A 20,000-nucleotide genomic window follows, 5' to 3' on the forward strand; every position below is an offset into this window, starting at 1 on the left:
TTTTTTTCGGACACTGTCATTTTTATGTTTTTCTTTCTTCTTTACTGAAAATGAACTAGTTCTAATATCTCACATTCCAGGTGACCCTGATATTTGATACATGAAACTATTCAAAGATGGGTATTCGCATAGGTTTCACTTTTGTTTGATGTTACCAAAGTAGTTATAAGATATTTCAAGCAGTGAAAAGAACAGACAAGCCCATAATCCCTGAGATGCAGTAGTTTCTCATGAATAATCCATCATGGCCGAGATCAACACAAATTATGTTTGAGTTTCATCATCTTGGTATAACTGAATTTGCATAATTACCATGAGTGCTAAATTGTGACAGGCTCTAATTCAAACAAATGTTGTTGCATTAGACGTGGATGCTGGTAAACCATTGGAAATAAACTTTGGGTCATTTGGTATACTATATGAAAAAGATGTAAACTATTAATTCAGGGATTAGACGAGGATGTATCTTTGTAATTTAGGGCTTGATAACTTAGGTGTTTCAAAGTATGATGTAGAAAGTGAAAGCAGCAAAAGCAGAAGCAGTTTACCATGTTTGTGCTGCATTGGTTTTTTGTAAAGGTTTTTAGGCCACTTTAACCACTACATCTGTTGGAGTGCAGACAAATGAATCAAGTGAAAACAGTATCTCCTTAAACATCTGTGTACATCACGGGTGCTCAACCCTGTTCCTGGAGATCTACTTTCCTGCAAAGTTCAGCTCCAACCCTTATTTAACATATTGACTGGTAGTGTACAGTATATATATATATATATATATATATATATATATATATATATATATATATATATATATATATATATATATATATATATATATATATATATATATATATATATATATATATATATATATATATATATATATATATATATATATATATATATATATATATATATATATATATATATATATATATATATATATATATATATATATAGGCATGCCCAGATCTTATGTGAATTATATTTTTCTTGTGCTAGGTGCACTTTTAGATACATTAAGGTTATTAATTTAATTTATTAATATCAGTTCAATGTACAGTATATACTGACAACTACATAGCTCTGTAATGTAGAAATATGTACAATCAGTTACTTACGGTTTCATTATTATTTTACAAAATAAACAAAAAGTCACTTCATCTTAGTTCAGGATTAGTGTACTGTACTGTATTGTACTATGCTAAACTATACTACATAGTATATATGCCTGCAGCTAGCTCTCTGCAGCCCTCACATGGTTGCCCACTGAAGCTAAGCAGGGCTGAGGCTGGTCAGTACCTCATAGAGACCACATGGGAAAGCTAGGTTGCTGCCGGAAGTGGTGTTAGTGAGGCCAGCAGGGGACACCAACCTGCCGTCTGTGTGGGTCCTAATGCCCCAGTATAGTGATGGGGACTCTATACAGTACTGCTCAGTGAGAGCTGTCTTTTGGATGAGACGTGAACTGAGGTCCTTTCATTAAAAGTCTTAGGATTTACTTTGAAAAAAAGAGTTTAACTCTGACATCCTGGCCAAATTTGCCCACTGGTCTCTGCCCATCATGGCCTCCTAACCATCCCCATATCATAATTGACTTCATCCCTATGTCTCCTCTACTCCTCTCCTATGGTGTGCGGTCTGGCGTAATATGGCTGCAGTTGCGTCATCCAGGTGGATGCTGCACAACAGTGGTGGATGAGGAGATTCCCCCAATGTGTAAAAGCGCTTTGAGTGTCCAGAAAAGCACTATATTTATTTATTTATTTATCTATTTATTTATAGTTATTTTAAACAGGAAAAGATTAAAAAATAATCGGGCCTGACTCAGCATGAATGCTGTTTTTCAGCAGGTTCCTGCTCTGCAGAACATAAAAACAGACAGACATCCCATCCATCAACATAGTACAAACAGTGACCAAACTTATAAAATAGAGAAAAGCAGGCTACTATCTCAGTGGCTACACCAATAGTTGAACATCAGATGACGAGCATAGTTTTTAAAAAAAGTCTCAGTGTTGGAATTGTTTTTACGATGTTTTGGGATCTCATTCCAGACTTTTGTGAATACATAAAAGAAAGATCTCTGTCCATAACAGTTTTTAAAAGCCGGTAATGGCAAACATCCATTAGTTGCAGATCTGGTGGAATGATCAGTCCTTGTGTTAAGTTTTGGTACCAAAGCACAAAGGGCTGCTGAGGTAGCGCTATTTAAAATTTTATAGTACAGTTTAATCCCTGTGTTCATAATGTAGTTTTGAAATGTTAAAGCATTAGAGAGTGATAGAGCAAAACAGTGTTGTGTCCATCCAGAAAGTCTGTTGTGGACCTTATAGGCCCTATTGTACAGTCTAGCTATTGGCTCCAAGATATCATTGGTTGTGAGAGACTAAACAGGCAAACAGTAAGACAAGGTAGACAAAATTATGGCATGAAGATAAGTTTCTAAAACAGAAAAAGACAGATTTGTTCTAATTTTCTCATAAACAAATAGCTTTTGTTTCAGCTTTTTATAAACATTTTGAACATGGTTATAATAAGTAAGGTGAGAGTCTGATTCCAAAATATTGATATGTGGATACAATAGAAAGTTTTTGATTCGAGAAAGTGATGGGATAGGATATGGATAATTTTCGCCTACACTGTAAAAAATAAATCCGTAAAATTTACTGTAAAAAACTGGCAGCTGTAGTTGCCAGTACTTTACCGTTAAAAATACAGCTCAAACCGTAAAAGTAATTTCTCATTTTTACGGTAAACAACTGTATTTTAGTAATTTATAGAGGTAATATGTCTGTATTTTGTATTATCAACATCTACACATTTTTTGTTACACGGTTAAACACGTTAGCACACCCATATGCAGGTGGAGATGAGAAAGTTGCATAATGAACCAATGCTCATCACAAACAACTTTTCCCACAAGCAGAAAAGTGTATCAATATATAGGAGGTGCTCAGTGTCATTCACACAGCTACTAAACACCAGTATAGTAACACGCATAAAATTAAAGTCATGAAATAAACATTGTTTACCAACATTAGATGTAACATAAATCTCTAATGTACATAACTGATGGGGAAACAACTGAAAAGATCCAAAGTAATGTCAACAAAAAGCATAAAAATTGATGTGCCATGCAGGGAATTCTGGGAAAGTCAGTTTACGGTTATTCGCCGTATATATTAAGGAAACATACCGTTAACCAGGTTACGGATTTGTACTGTAGCATTTTTACAGCTTTTTACCGTTGAAATCACGGCCATTTTTTACAGTGTAGGTAAATAAAAGTACATACATTTCATTTTCTTAACGTTAATAGTCAAATGATTGTCTTGCAGCCACTAATGTAAATGCTGAAGATCTGTATTTAATTTAGTGTGTCTGTACTTGATCCAGAGACAAAAAAATACAGTGTCATCGGCGTTCAATAAAGAATCTGAATGTTTAATTACCTGAGGGAGGTCATTGATATACATCAGATAAAGTAAAGGTCCCAAAATACTTCCCTGTGGAACCCCCATAGAACAACCTAATGCCTGTGATGTTGATGTACCAATTTTAACAATCTGAGATCTATTGGATAAATATGATGAAAACATATCTATTGCAATAGAAGAGAGATTAAATGAGATCAATTTGTTTAAAAGAGTATTATGATTAACTGTATCAAAGGCCTTTCTAAAATCTATGTATACAGCTCCAGTGACATGGCCTTTATTTAGTGCAGTACGTATATGTTCAGTAAATAAAATTTACTGAACATATACTGGCCATGCTGGCTATCACTAAGCAACTTATTGTCTTCAATAAATGTAAGGAATTATTATTTATTATTATTAGTATACTAGTATTAAAGGCGTGGTTTGCCTCGAAACTGAATGAATTTCTTTCCTCTGTTGAACACAAAACAAGATATTTTGGAGAATGTCGTAAAAAAATAGCCATTGACATCCATAGGAAAAAAAAAATCATTTTAATTTCATGTTCTTAGAAACCAAAACTATACTAAAATGTGGCGTATGTCAATTTTGTAAGTGACAAACAGTTTTAGCATGCATTTGCATATGGACTTGTACATGAACGTGGTGTTGTCCACACAACAGCTTTACCTTATGGTTCAGATTGCTAAACTGCCAACACAATTTTCCTTGCATTCTATTTCCCACAGGCATTGTAAAGAAAGCGATACTCTGCACATTATACAGGACTATATTTTATGTTTAGTGTTCAGATTGGTAGAATTGAACTATGCTCTTTTGCTACTAGGTTGCAAAATGCATTTCTCTGCATACATTATACACTATTGTAGGATTGTTTTCGTATATCCACACAACAGCCTTTTTGCCATGCATTTCAGTCACAAATTCCACACTCTTCTACAACACATGCCTGATATCAGATGTAAAAAAAAAGGATCAGGCTTCCTAGTGTACAGTAGATACCAGTCAGTTAAAAATACCTTGATCGGCCCAATACCAATATTTGAGACTCGGCACATACCTAGTAACTAGATTAAATAAGAGACAACTGTTAGTGTGACAAGAATACTAAACACTTAAACACTCTTTACACAACTTTTGCCTTTTTATTCTATAGTGGTGTGTGGAGACTGGTGGCATCTTTGAACTTTTTGACGTTCTGTGTCAGCAGCACTACGCTTATAGCATCAAGCTGAGTCCTGATTTCGTCACACATATGTCCGGCTGCAGCTATCATCTTGTAGCAGTACTACTTGCCTATGACCTCTATGCAAACCACAAGGGAAAGATTCTCTCAGTGTGACAGGCAGTTGAAAAATGAGTGTAGATGCACTGCTGAGACCTGCCCGCAGGGTTTCGCTCTCCTATGGTCGGCCATCCACATGCAGAGGTTGTTTGCTTTCACTGAAGTCTGTGCATTGCTTTTTCCACTTTTACAATATTGCTCTGTCTTGGAGAACACATTTCTGGAGTAGAAGCTTCTGTCTTGGCATGTGACCCCATTTGACAGCCATTTATAATGCTTTTCTTGATCTTTACCCCAGAATCAAGCCAACCAGGGCAGGAGATTCCAGACGCTAGCTGTAATTACCTTGTCATGTTGGATTTGAGTAAATGGAGGTCTTTTCCCTGAAAATCTCTACATTTGACATTACAAATGAACACGTATTACCTAAAGGCACTGTTCTGACCCTTAAAATATACTTTCATTTGTGTAACCCAGTGTCTCAGGTAGAGATCGAAAGTGTATTTTATTTGTAACTACTTTAGATTTTTGGACTGCACTGGATTATTAAATTCATATTTGTTAAAAGGCATACTGTTAAAAAAATAAACATAACACACCATGTAAAATCGTGTGTAACTTGATTACAAAAATTCACCACAGCTTTGAAATTAAATGATTAATTATTAATAGTGACATACCTTTATTGTGTTTGTTCATAGCACAATAACTACATATTAACAGATGTTAACTTAAACAAATTAAATCATAATAAAAATAAGCAATGTTTCCGCAGCATTTATTAACTTTAGGTAATGTTGTAAGTGCATCCTGATTCCTGATTAAAAAAGTATTACCATTTCATGTGTGGAGATGATCAGGCATTGATGTCGTTGTTATGTCTAACCAAAGTCTAAAGTGTTGAAAGGTATCTGTACACGTTTTATTTGCTTATGTCTTAGAACATTTGATACATCATTGGTTCAAAAAACAAATATTTGTATTAAATTGATGGTAAAAAAGTAACTGAACCCCTATGCATTTCTGATTTGTTTATATGTTGCTGTCGGCTGCATATTTAGTTCCTATGTAATGTCTGTCTCTTTAAATGTCAAGCTGGATATACTGTAAACATGGCAAGCTGGATAAACTAATGCAAACAGATGTTCTCTTAAAGGGTGGTCCACAGTGTATTTTTAAGGCTTGGTTGTGTTTATAAGATGCAAAGCAATGTGTGCTCATGCTTCATTTGTAGAAAATCCGGTTATTTGTTCATATATCTTACTTTGATTATTAGAGCTGCGAAGCTACACTGGTCTCAGTTTGGTTACGATTATCATGCCATCGATTCGGTTCAATTCGATATCTTGGTACATCACGGTGCATTGATGACGCTTTCCACAGTTTTATATATTCTTCACAGCAGCAATTATTGTATTAAATGTATATTTATATTTTTATACGATTTGTAATACAATTTCTCATTTAATACAAACAGTCAGATATATAAACTGTACCTTTAAACAACACGAGCGTTTATAGCAAATAATAAAAACAAATATAAATATCCCGCTCGCTTACTGACTCTTGTCTACCAAGTTCTCTTACACCCCTTTGATTGGTCACACGCTCAACAAAAAGGGCTGCGGCTGGCTCTTGCACACTGCGCTTTTCACAGATGAGTGACACCGATAAACAGCAGCGGCGATCACAGCTGATCCATGATAGACACGATGGAGAAAACTCTGCAGGCGCGCGCTTGTCTCTGTATCCAGAAATATCGCTGTAAAACAGCCGAAAGGAGAGGAAAAGTCACACCCAGCAGGTCAAATGGGCCATAGTGAGTGAGAGAGAGAAATGGAGTTTACTTTCATTCTCTCAATCGCAATGAAATAGGGGCTTCTGCTGTAAGTGTCAGTGAAAGACTAATCCAGCAAACGCAGTGAATGTGCACAGTTTCTGCGGTTTTAAGCGCTGTAAATACTCGCGCTCGCCTCCCTCGCCATAGTAAGCTACCACGACACAGCGCATATGAGATAAATGACACCAGTACATAATAACCGGTTATGATTATTACTGAACTGATACCGAATTGTCCGAGTCTGCATCGCGGTGCACTGAAGAAACAATAAATTTTGACACCCCTATTGATTATATACAGCTACTCAGCTAACATGAAAATGACTGGCATGTTTCCTAGTTACTCTTATAAGCCCACACTTTGATTGGTCAGCTAACATAATGTGCTGTGATTCGTGGATCAGCTTCACGTCACCACGTTACGCCCCTACAAGCACGCGTTATTGTACTGAGTAAACAGTAACTGAATGAGACAGAACTGAAGAGTACACAGCTATACCTCACGCCTGCTTTCTAAAATAAAACCTGACCTGAAAAAATAAATCTTTTGCGAGTTTGTTATTTGAGATGTAGAAATCAGGGAAAGCGGCCACATAGAGAGACCCTGAAAGCAGTTGCATAGAGAGACACTGCAGCACTGCTAAAGATTGTGGGTGTTTACAGTGGTTTGACTGATAAATATGAATTTGTGGCAAAATTGTTAGCGGTGCCAAACTGCATATGCCGTTGTTTACATCCTCGCTACAACATACCATTGACACTAGAAAGTGTGCATGTAATTGATCAATTTTAACACATAAAAACACTTACAGGTTGTTGCTCACAATTCACAGCTTTTTCTATTAAGGTTGGAGGAGTTTTTAACAGAATTCAGCATTGAAATGAGTGAGATTCTGGAAGCTGGATTTTGTCAAATGCTAGCTATATCTTTTTATAATTTTCTGGAGCATATTTAAGATTAAACTGTAAGCACTTCTCTCTTAGTGTCAAGCCCAAATACAGAAACAGAACAAGCTCTGTGGAAATAGCAGCGTTTGGATGGCATTTTAGCTTTCTCTGCTTTAACATTACAGCGCCTCTAGTCAAGCCTCCGCTGCGTGGGGTGTATGCACATGATGAATGTGCATAACCTGAAGCCTTTGTGATCTCACTAGCCCGGATGTATTTTTTTCATTCATTCATTTATTTTCTTTTCGGCTTAGTCCCTTTATTAATCAGGGGTCGCCACAGCGAAATGAACCGCCAACTTATCCAGCATATGTTTTACACAGCGGATGCCCTTCCAGCTGCAACCCATCGCTGGGAAACACCCATACACACATAGACTACGGACTATTTTAGCGTACCCAATTCACCTATAGCGCATGTCTTTGGACTGTGGGGGAAACCGGAGAACCCGGAGGAAACAGGGAGAACATGCAAACTCCACACAGAAATGCCAACTGACCCAGCCGAGGCTCAAACCAGCGACCTTCTTGCTGTGAGGCGAAAGCGGTACCCACTGCGCCACCGTGCTGTCATGTATTTTTTTTGTAGTTCCCAAATTCGTTCGCTGTAGGCTTTGCTAAGCTAACTCTGTAAAAGCCAATGTCTAACTTTGCATTGAACTTTGAGCATCTTACATTCAGAGATGTTGTTTATGTTCACACAGCTACATTACACATCAACTAAAGTTTAAAATATGATATCATAGTGGACCACCCCTTTAAAGATAAAGTTTTTAATGCAGGTTTTCATAGGACTGTAGAAGAACCATGATTTGGTTCCCCAGAAGCCCATAACTGTTTGCTTTTTTAATAATGTTAGGCACATTTTAATAATCTAAAGAACATTATTCCACTAAATAACCTTTTTCCTGATTGAAAACTTCCATGGATGTCAAAGGTTCTTTCTTGTTAACAGCAATGCCAATATATAATCTTAATTGTTGTAGTAACTGGCACAATATACTGTTTTTTTAGATTTGCGTTTCTTTTTGTCATTGTCAAATTGTTTTAAATGTTGAATGAGATGTTATTTTTTGCGGCCTGTCAGCTTGGTTAACAAACATATACTATACTGCTTCTCTTTATTTTCTAATGCAACATCAGGACAACTGATGAATCACTTTTTATGCCATGGTCTGTTGAAAACCTTGATTCTGAATGGGGAAGTTAAAATTGCTTAATGCGTGGGTAGTTTTGATCATAAGTAGAAATAAATGTGCTTCCTCAATCATTATCAGTAAACATAACTCGTGACAGTTAGAGGTATACACATATAACCATGAGCTATTAGATATACCCGTGTCATATACAGTTGAAGTCAGAATTATTAGGCCCCCTGAATTATTAGCCAACTGTTTATTTTTTTCTTAATTTTTTGTTTAAAGGGCACCTATGGTGAAAAATCTAATTTTCAAGCTGTTTGAAAAGACATATGTGTAGATATAGTGTATAGACCGTCATATTGGGGTGATATAAACACACCCAGTTCTTTTTTTTCCTTCAATTTAACAACATATAACTGGTGGACCAATTGGAGCAGTTTTCAGACCGACTGCAACTTGACGTAGGAGTCCCCGCCCACCAAATTGATTGACAGTTGCGCATTAACATGTCACGGTATTGTCAGCGCAATAGCCTAATGGTTAGCGCGTAGACATATGGTGCAGTAGCATGTCAGGGCGTCCTAAGTTCGAATCTGGGCTTGAGGACATTCCTACCCCCCCTCCCCCCTCTATCTAATAAAGGCAAAAAGGCCAAAATTAAACCTTAAAAAAAAAGAACATGTCACGGTAGTCATGTGTATGATAATATCATCCACAAGACCGTACGTGCGCAAAACAACCGGGAATAAAAGGTCTGTTCAGTTCGCTAGGAACATCAAATGTGATCAAGAGTCAGTTTTACGAGTTTAAAATGTTTTAGAACAGTGCACGTGTGTAATGAATTACAGTGATCCATACAGCAGTGGATATTAACCTGTATCCTGTTACATATGCGTGCAAAAAGAGTGAAAAGCTAAACGCGCGTGCTGTTTGTGTGTGTTTGTGTGTGTTTGTGTGTGTTTGTGTGTGTTTGTTTGTGTGTGTGTGTGTGTGTGTGTGTGTGTGTGTGTGTGTGTGTGTGTGTGTGTGTGTGTGTGTGTATCTGTGTGTGTGCACGTGTGAACTTTGTAATGACATTGTGTGCAACTCATCGTTAAGTTGACTCAACACAACAAATGCATCAAATACTCATTGATAAAGTTCTTACTGTAGTATTTCTCACAAACGCTACATGAGATCTGCTTCCTTTAAGTCTGTCTGTTGTCTGACGCAGCTGAGGGAGGAGATTAAGGCACGTAGAAACGGTGGGCGGGGAGGACTAGCCTTAAAGGAGCAGTACAATAAAACCGCTACCTGATGCAAAAAGGTATAAAAGAGAACCTTATAAAAGGTATGAAAAAGTCTGGTGGGAGTATTGAGCTGAAACTTCACAGACACATTCTGGTGAAGCAAAAGACTTACATTAAATCTGAAAAAAGGGCTAACCTAGGTGCACTTTAACGGAGAGCAGATTTTTTTCAACACATTTGTCATCATAATAGTTTTAATAACTCATCTCTAATAACTGATTTATTTTATCTTTGCTATAATGACAGTAAATAATATTTTACTAGATATTTTTTAAGACACTTCTATACAGCTTAAAGTGACTACCTTAATTAGGTTAACTAGGCAGGTTAGGGTAATTAGGCAAGTTATTGTATAACGATGGTTTGTTCTGTAGACTTTTGCAAAATATTTATTGCTTAAAGGGGCTAATAATTTTGACCTTAAAACGGCTTTTAAAAAATTTAAAACTGCTTTTATTCAAGCCGAAATAAAACAAATAAGACTTTCTCCAGAAGAAAAAACATTATCAGGCATACTGTGAACATTTCACAGATTCACAGATTTCACATTTTGCTCTTATAGATGTGTAAATTGCTTCCTTGTCCTCATTTGTAAGTCGCTTTGGATAAAAGCGTCTGCTAAATGACTAAATGTAAATGTAAATGTAAATTTCATTGCTCTGTTAAACATCATTTGGTAAATATTTAAAAAAGAAAAAAAATTCAAAGGGGGGGGCTAATAATTCTGACTTCAACTGTACATACACAATCTCTCCCATTGTGACATTCAAATGGGGAGATTTGTTGCTTAACTGGTGAAAATTACGTCAAACATTGTGATGCTTGTCTAAACTTGTCTAATTCAAGTCAATTCAATTCATGTTTATTTATATAGCGGTTTTTACAATGTAGATTGTGTCAAAGCAGCTTAACATAGTTCTAGTAAAGTCCAGATTTCAGAGTTGAAGTTCAGTTTAGTTCAGTGCAGTGTGGTTTAAATATCAACGCTGAAAGTTCAAACACTGAAGAGCAACTCCACCGAAGCGCAGCTCCACAAGTCCCGATCCGAGCAAGCCAGTGGCTACAATAGCGGGGGGAAAAAAAACTTCACCAATTGACAAAGTGAAGGAAAAAAAAAACTCGACCAGGCTCTGTTGGGTGCGACCATTATTCTTCTGGCCAAACTTCCTATGTGGAGCTGTAGTCTAGGCGCTGGAGGCTGGAGAAGCAGACCGTCTATTGTGGAGAAGCTGCAGGTGTGATTAGGGCACCGGCAGGAGGTCAGGCTGGCTTACAGGATCAATGCGGGTACTCATTTGTACTGTGGTCTATCAGCAATCAGTCTCATGCACTCCATGACAACGACAGCATCAGCTATGGATACTGCCTTGTCCAGTATTGGGGATACCTTGGGATCATCTCTTCACAGGTCTTGGATCGTATCAATAGTGCTGCATAGTCTCTAGGTGCCAGGGCACTAATGATTATGAAATTTGTGACTATCAAATTTGTTCACTTAAAATGCTTTAAAAATCTGTTGATTATCCCTTACACAACCTCTTGTCTCATCTCTCTTCTTTGTTTTGGCAATCTTCAGCTGACACTTGTTGCTCGGAAAAGAGTTTTGAGGTCATAAGATAGAATTGTGCAAAATGAATAGCACATGATTTATAAACGAAAACATTTTGATGTTTGCATCACATTAAATAGCAGCTTCCCATGCACATTGTGACTTTTCCAACATGATAAACTTGCTCTAGATCACCTGCTGCAGCATTGCATTGGTGTCGCAAAGCACTTGCAAAGGAGTGTTTTGAAATGCACGTCATGATTAAAGAGCTCAGAGACTAAACATACTAAAAATAGCACAGATGCTTTAGCTAATGTGTTGACTTTTGATAACACTTGGTTAGTTTTAAGGTGGGTTTAGTCTAGATTGCTTGCTATTACTCTTGTAGCAACATTTCACACATTTCATTTCTGAACTACTCAAATTGTACGTGCTGGTTGACACTGAACTCACTTTAGCACTTATTACTTGACATTTGACTATGTGTTGTGAAACAAAAGAAGACGCAATTATGTTGAAATGATTGTTTTTGTGTATGATTATATAATGATATTCACATTTTCTTTTGAGCCAGTATTGGTTGAATTTGTCATAAATATAAATCTATTTTTTAACACTAGAATAAAGCAAGTTTGATTTAGGTTTTTGTTTCTTTTTTTGGTTACCAAATTGTTTCAATTAAAGAAAGTTAGCTGTTGGGGGGGAAACTGTCTTTTAAAAATTTAGGAAGGCTTTGTATGATCAAGAATAAGCACAAACGCATATAATGCATTTTTGCACAGTCATCGTCATTTAGCAGATGTTTGGTGCGCTTGAATAAAAATGTGGCTCCAAAAAAACCCTGTATCATGCATATGACACCAAAGTCATTTTTAAACATTGCAGGTGTCATTGTGAATAATGCTTTCTGTGAGTGGCGCCATCCTGTGTGAGACCCCACAAGGGGTTTCACTTCCACTGAATCAATCTCTCTTTTCTGTATTGTCATCACATAAATACTCATGGCCAAGTACAGCATTCTTTTCAGGCAGTAGTCAAAATGTACATACAGATACAGTATATTGTAATTGTGTGTGATTTTAATTATTTTTTTTTCCAGTAAGTTATTTGGCATGATTTTTAATGTTATGTATAAGGTCACTGACTCCATTAATTCTTGAATATATTTTCTCGCATTGTGCAATGGAGCAAAAAAAAAAAAAAAAAAAAAGAGTGTAATCACATAAAGGTCACCTACATGATGTTATGTTTTCACTGCTGCCAGATCAGCCTATACTGAGGTAATTAATATTATTTGGGCAGTTGCAGGTTGATACTGTAAGGCTTTTTAGCAAGCCACTTAATCTGCACATTAATTCAAGGTACTTCACCGGCGACAGTGTCCTGTTGTCAACACTGTTCGTTGCAGCCTTATTTACTTGATTGCGTGAAACGGAGACCACACTTTCCTTAATTACCTATAAGCGTTTAGACTAGCTGTTTTCAGGACATGTGGGCAGCAGTCCTTAGGGACCTGATAGTCTCTTCTGTAAAGTGTTTACAAAATCTCTTTTGTCACTTGGAATTATACATTCCATCTGCTCATTTCAGTCATGCAGCTTTGTGTAACTGTTGGAGGATTTTTTATTTTATTGAGCCTTTTCCAGTTTTGCTGCTCTTTAATAGGGGTCAGTTCAGCAAAATGCAATGTTACATGGTATTTGAGCGCAAGTGTTTGTTGGCAGTGTGTGTACAGACCCTAAAACCGTAAGAATCCACCCACTGCTTTTTATATTTTCCAAAAATCATAACGAGTGTTTGAAAATATGCTGTTTGCATTTTCTATCCAAACTGGCATCACTTTGGAAACAAGCCCTGCCTACATCTAACAAAAAAATCTGCCTTATAATATTACCTCCACTCCTGAGTTAGTGCTACTCTGGTCCACTGAAACCTCATTGCAGTGAGAAATGTGTTTTTATGCTGCTAATGTTATTCGATAAAGAGCATTCTTTTGGTTTTTCTTCTGTAAATAGCATAGCCTGCAGTAGATACTGTATATGACATTGTTGTCATTTTAATGCACAAATTCGATTTTTTTTTATTCTTGTTGTTTACATCCACAGAAGCAAACAACTTTATGTGAAAGTTTGGTGTTTTAGAAAGCTCAGCTGGCTTTCTGTAAGATGTAAAATCTCTGAAAACTCTATATCTTAAGTTTAAGCTGAAGTTTAAAACATATGCTGAAAACTAGGGCTGCACAATATATCGCAAATTTATTGCTATTGTGATAAAAGTATACGCAACATACGTATTGCAGACATGTGTGACAAATTACGTTTATTTTATGGTTGTTTATCTAAATTTGATGAATTAGATGGGGTCTTACTATCTTAAGGCCCGCCTCCCCTGTAGTTGCTGTTCTGCTATTGGCTGGAGCGACCCAAAGGTGAACCCAGAGCTCAAAATAAACACCAATTGCAATAAAGGAAAATGACAGCAGCCAATCAGAGTCTGCAATATCCTGACGTTTTCGCTCATTCTTAGTGTTTTAAAGACTAAATGCTTGCACCTTTACACAGTTTTTTTGTCGGAATTAGAATGAATTGTATCTGAAAAATAGTTTTACTTTTATAGTTTTATTTTAATGCCACTAAATAAATATATGATTTAAAAACATAGCTAATAACCAGAGCTTTTTAGGGAAATGTTATATCATAAGAAATATCCTTTTTTGATATATTTTTTATATTTTATCATATTTTTTAATATCATCCCTACTGATAATACAATAATCAAAAGCAATATATTGTGAGTATCTGAAACACAGACTGTAAAGTCAGCTATAGGTGGAATTAGGCATGGGGCGATAACCGGTTTAAAGGTATACCATGGTTTGGAAAAGTCAAGGGTTTAAATCCGCAAATGTTTTCTGTTATATCACCCCTAAGGTAGATGTAAGACTTTTTTTTTTTTTTTTTTTTAGCTTTTTAAGACAACAGTATCTCCAGCAGAATAGATATCAAAAGATGTCTTTTTCAAGTTGTCTGCCAATCTTTTTCAATCTGTGATTTTGAAACTAAGGAAGAGAGCAGAAGTCAATGATTAATTTTTTTAGTCTGACATGTTTACTCTTCCAAAATATTAAAATTTTTTCTGAAAATTAAATTCATTGTGTTCAAAGGGAAAAAAATGGTAGTTTTTTTTACTCAGACATTTAAAAACAATATATTTTAGAGCAGTTCACAATACTGTGATACCATGATATTATTTTCCAAGATTATCATACCACCAGAATCTTATACTGGCACATGCCGAGGTGGAATATATTAAAACAGGCGCAAAACAAAAAAGAACAAAATGCATCTGGATTTCTCTGTTTCTAAATATAGCTCCACTAGTGCTGTCACAATATATTAGCTTAACTGTATTTGTGAGTTTATTCAGTTTGATGAAATGTGAGATATTAGTATGTCAGATATGTTCTGAGAGCAAGTACTCTGCAGTGTTATTGTTGTATCCAGTCTAATGTTGACATTTGTGTGTTTTTTTTTCAGGGTGTCCTACTCTGTTCACGTCTCTGATGATTATCCAGGTACTGCTTAAACATAATGGATTGATTGTTTGATTGTTGAATTGGTGATAACTAAAAACTCTCACCAGTCTTTTGCATTGCCCTGTGTGACTTCATACACAACAATTAATAACACTAATATTAATGTTTACCTTGTGATACCTTGAGAAAACCCTACTTTTGATTATTCTAAAAAAAGGCTGCACACACTGAAATAAATCATTCAAAGATGAATCCTTGGATTTACTCATTTGTTTTTTAAGTTAAGTGATTGTAAACAATTTATTTGGGGTGAATTTAAACAAATTAAGTTCAATATTACTAAATTTAATTTGTTTGTTTAAATTCAACACATAAATTGTTTGCAACAATTTTGCAGACATCATTTTTTTCAGTGCAATATATCGTTTCAGCATCTATCGCAATGTGATCATTTGCAATAGTCACTTCGTCAGTATGCGCAATGTTGAATCTGGATTATGATTAATCATTTTCACTAGTGATTTTTGAGGCCTGTGACTGTGTGAGGGTTTTAAAATTGTTCAGGCATATGAAATTGGAACTTTGACAAATAAAAAAGATTAATTTTATTGAATTGTTTATAAAACGAAAACTAAGCAGTATTATTTTTAATTTGATCAATTACTGTATACCTGAATAAGGTTTGAGTCCTCGAAAAACAATAAAAAGCTGTTTATTTCATTTGTAAATTAAATTTCTCTATACTTGTAGATTGTTAATTATATTTTATGCACAGAATCTTCCCAATCAGTCTAAAATGATAAATTCTTTCCAAACAGTTATTCAACTCATCTAGTGAAATCGTATTCATATCGCAATTTATATCGCAGAATAAAAAAATTGCAATGTTAGATTTTTCCAATGTCGTGCAGGCCTAAATCTAAATATGCAATGTAACTCACCCTGTAACATCTGCTCTGCTCTGTGTCTTCAAATTTGCCAGCTTATTATGGAGCTTGTTATGGTTCAAAGCCATTAGATTCAGATGGTCAGTGATAAAACTAACTGAAAGAAAGACACAGGCCTTATCAAGGGTTTAGAATTTCTCAGTGCCATGGAGGGGGACTTTATTTGGACTTATGAGGAACCATTCAGAGCAGCTTTTACTAAACATGATAAAGCCAAAACACATATAGCACCTGCTTATCAACACCTTGTCAAGCACCCACAAAAACAGCACTGGGGCTTTCTTACATTTTCTGTTAAAATATAGAAATATTGTTTATAATTACTGACCTGATTGGTGAGATGACTGTGTACTATGAAGGATAGCCACCTCAGCGCTTAACCACAGCTACTTTATAGATTCCTCCGAATGTCTTCTGTCACATAATTATAACAACACAATACGTTCAAGTGGGCAACTGTGTATGTTTTTATTCTTTATTAAGCCATAAAATGACATGCCACTACTTTGAGGCTCAGGTGATTTAACGGCTATAGCAGGGTTCGAAATGAACCTTTTTTGCTTAGTAGCACTGGTGCTCCTAACTTTTAAAAACTTGGTCGCATCAGCCAAGATTTAGTCGCACCCACCAAGAATTGTGCACCGTTGCTACAAGTTTTATATTAACAGATTTATTGCATTTGAAATCATCCTGACGATTAAATAAAGGATTAAATAGAACATCTCGCGCTTAATGTGTTGATTCAGTGGCAAACACTGTTACCTGAAAACATCTTCCCACAGACTTTACAGTGAGTCTTTTCCACTCTTCGAGAAGTGTATCACTAATCAGATGTGCCATTATGTCTAACTTTAGGTGGTTTCTAAACAAAATCTGTCAGTTTGCTTTTCATTCTCTCATCTTCAGCGCTTTGCATTTTCACGCTGTAGCGCCCTGCCACTATAAGGCATTGACTGAATGATTGACAGCTGATATTAAACAATCCATTTGCGTCCAGTTGTAGAGCAGTGCACTAATCAGAAGAGCTTGAAGGCGGGACAAGCATTGTGAGATTTGTTTACTGTAGAAAGTTGACATGGGGACTGTTTAAAACTATTCCCGAGCGCTGCGTTTCACATTTTTTGGTGCATTGGGTGCAAAGATGCATTCTGCGTGAATGTCTCCTAAATCTGCGCATATGGTGAACGTTTTAGATTGAAAACCAGTCGCACGGCAACAATTATATGCACTCGCACAAATGCTCCCAAATATATTTGACACAAATTAGTATATTTCGAAGAAAGCTGAAAAGCGGCAACCATTGACTTCCATTGTGTTTGTTTTTCCTACAATGGACGGTTTTCAGCTTTCTTCGAAACCTCTTTATTTTTGTTTAACAGAATAAAGAAACTCATAAAGGTATAGCGAACCACCTGAGGATGAGCAAATGGTGTGTAATTTTTCACTTTTGTGTGAACTAAGTCAATTTGACTTTTCTTACTAAGATAAAAAAAAAAAAGGAAACAGAAGTTGAATATGCATCCCTTTTAATTAGAGCTGCACAATATATTGTTTCAGCATTGATATCTCAATGTCATCATTCACAATATTCTCATAGCAAGATATGCAATGTTCAGTCTGGATTATAATTTAACCTTTGCATGACCGCATGAGGATTTTAAAAGCATTTAGGCGTAATGAATTGTATCATTTGTAACTTTTATAACGATTAATTTTAATTTATTAGTCATAAAATGAAGACTTTACAGTATTTTACATTTGATTATTCAATTGCCATGAATAGTGCTTGACTTCTCAGAAAATAATAAATTACTGTTTATTTAATTTGTATCTTTTTTTTGTTGTATTTATTTACTTGTAGATTATTTATTGTATTTTATGCAGATGCACTCGTCTACAGAATCATTCCAATTTATGTAAACTTATAAATCTTTACAAATATAGATATTTAAGTCATCTGGTCAAGTTGTATTCATATCGCAGAATAACAAAATATTGCAATGTTGCATTTTTCCAATATCGTGCAGCCCTACTTTTAATGCACACACAATAAAGGCTGCGGCATTGCCAAAGACATCAACACACTAGAGCTGTCCCTTAAATCTAAATATAAATCTATGGACCTCCCTTTTTGACTTAATCTAGCCTGATTCACAGCATAATGGCAGACAGTCAGCTTTGCATAAGAATGAGTAGTTTATTTGGCACAAATTTAGACAACACTGCCAAAGAATGCCATGGGATGTGTTAACCTGAAAATAGCGAATTGTCCAGATTGAACTAGCATGTAGCGCTGCTCGGTTTCTTTTGGAGTGTTTCTATTAATTATGTATATGGAGCAATTGAATACTTTTGCTTAGCTTTGTAATTGGACGCTTGATTTATAGTGTTAGTTGTTGTTCAGGCCTACTTTTCTAGGTTTTTTTAATAGCACCTGTTTGTCTTTATCATTTCAGATAACACGTATGTGTCTAATTCTGAAAACGACGATGAAGTGTTAGTGACCAGAGATCCAATACCAGTGATTTTCAACAGAATTGCAACAGGTAAGAGTCTGTATCGGTTAATAGTGAACCGTGGAGGAGCTGCAGCTAAAGAAAGCAAATGAAACTGATGTAGTGAAGTCATGCCTATAGGGGAAAGGAAAACAGCAGTCATCTTGATCTAGAGTGGACTTCACAGGAATATTTCATTGGTTTCAACTTTGGTCAAGGCCCCTGTTGGCTGAATTTTTTTTTTTGCTCCATCCCTGAGCTAGCACCCATCATTTCAACACCTACATGACTGAATTTCATTGAGTTAACTCAAGAGTTTGAATAGCATGATATTATTACAGTTTGCTGTGAATGATGGTCAGTTGACAAATCATTACCAAACCCATACTGTCAAATTATTGAACCCCCCAAAATGTCAAAAAAGGCAACACATTGGTGTGTTTTGTTCAGTATAATCATGTAAGGATCTTATGTGCAGTGTTCACATAGTGTTAGTCAGAACGTCTTCTTTTAGCTCTTTGATTACACTGGCAGTAATCCTGGAAATAAATTAGCCTGGAATTCTAGTTTATTTCTTCTGATGCTATTTTTAGGCCCAGCTAAGACATATGTTCCAAAACAAAGTGGCAAAACAGTCCTCACTAATTTCCTTCAGCAGTTAGTTTGACACATTCACACCTAATATTTTTTCAACTCCATGCATTTAATAGAAAAAAAACTCTTGACATATTCTGACGCAGTACATTACAACTAATGAGGCTGTGCACATTCCGCTGATGGATCTCGGACGTGCACACTTTGTCAGTAGTAAATGCTTTCTCGCACAGACCTCTGCATAAAGAACTTATTTTTACTCTAAGGTGTTGTGAACAAAATATCACTTCTTTGGTCAAGAATACACTGTATTTTTAACACTTTAATAAGGCTGTGTGTTACTGCAGTTTTGACAAATTAGGAACGGCGATATATTCAAAATTGTTGTTCTTTGGTAGATTGGAATTATAGTGGAATTAATCATAATAACTAGCCTTATACAATAAACAATGGATAGAAAGTTGGAAAAGTGTGTTGGATTTTGCATATTCACTATGTGAATTTTTTCCAGATCTTAATAATTAAAACTGAAGATCACTTATTGTTTAATCTGAAATCCTTTTTTTGTAATTTCATGTCATGCTCACGCATCTGTGCTTTTATTGTGTCTTTAGAAATACGCTTAAATAATGATGCCACCAGCTGTCTGTCTATTAAGTCAAAACTTCAAACTGATAAACACTCGGTAAGAAATGGTACTTTCATCAATAGCTTTATTTTTGTTTGTTAGGCATAACGATGAATCAGTGTATTGTGACTAATGTCCTGTCATGCTTTGGAAACTCATTCCAGTGCCATTATGCTATAGAGGAGGATTCAGAGGGTGACAATGATTCTGAGGAGTTCTACTATGTTGGACAGGTAAGTTCGACCAATATACTACATTTGTGTACGCAGCGTTTATTGTGGAATCTTATTCACCAACTTCCCACAAT

General features: G+C 35.8%; 1 protein-coding gene across 1 annotated transcript in view; it reads left to right on the forward strand.

Annotated features, from left to right (window-relative positions):
* Positions 1–20,000, forward strand: part of parp8 (poly (ADP-ribose) polymerase family, member 8) — a 66,667-nt gene that overhangs the window by 7,050 nt on the left and 39,617 nt on the right. The window contains exons 3-6 of the mRNA XM_056458272.1: positions 15,031–15,068; positions 18,433–18,522; positions 19,680–19,750; positions 19,858–19,926. Coding sequence (XP_056314247.1) covers positions 15,031–15,068; positions 18,433–18,522; positions 19,680–19,750; positions 19,858–19,926 — 268 coding nt within the window. The remainder of the gene's footprint in view (positions 1–15,030; positions 15,069–18,432; positions 18,523–19,679; positions 19,751–19,857; positions 19,927–20,000) is intronic.

Source organism: Danio aesculapii, chromosome 5 (genome assembly GCF_903798145.1).
Source record: "Danio aesculapii chromosome 5, fDanAes4.1, whole genome shotgun sequence".
Classification (NCBI taxonomy): domain Eukaryota; kingdom Metazoa; phylum Chordata; class Actinopteri; order Cypriniformes; family Danionidae; genus Danio; species Danio aesculapii.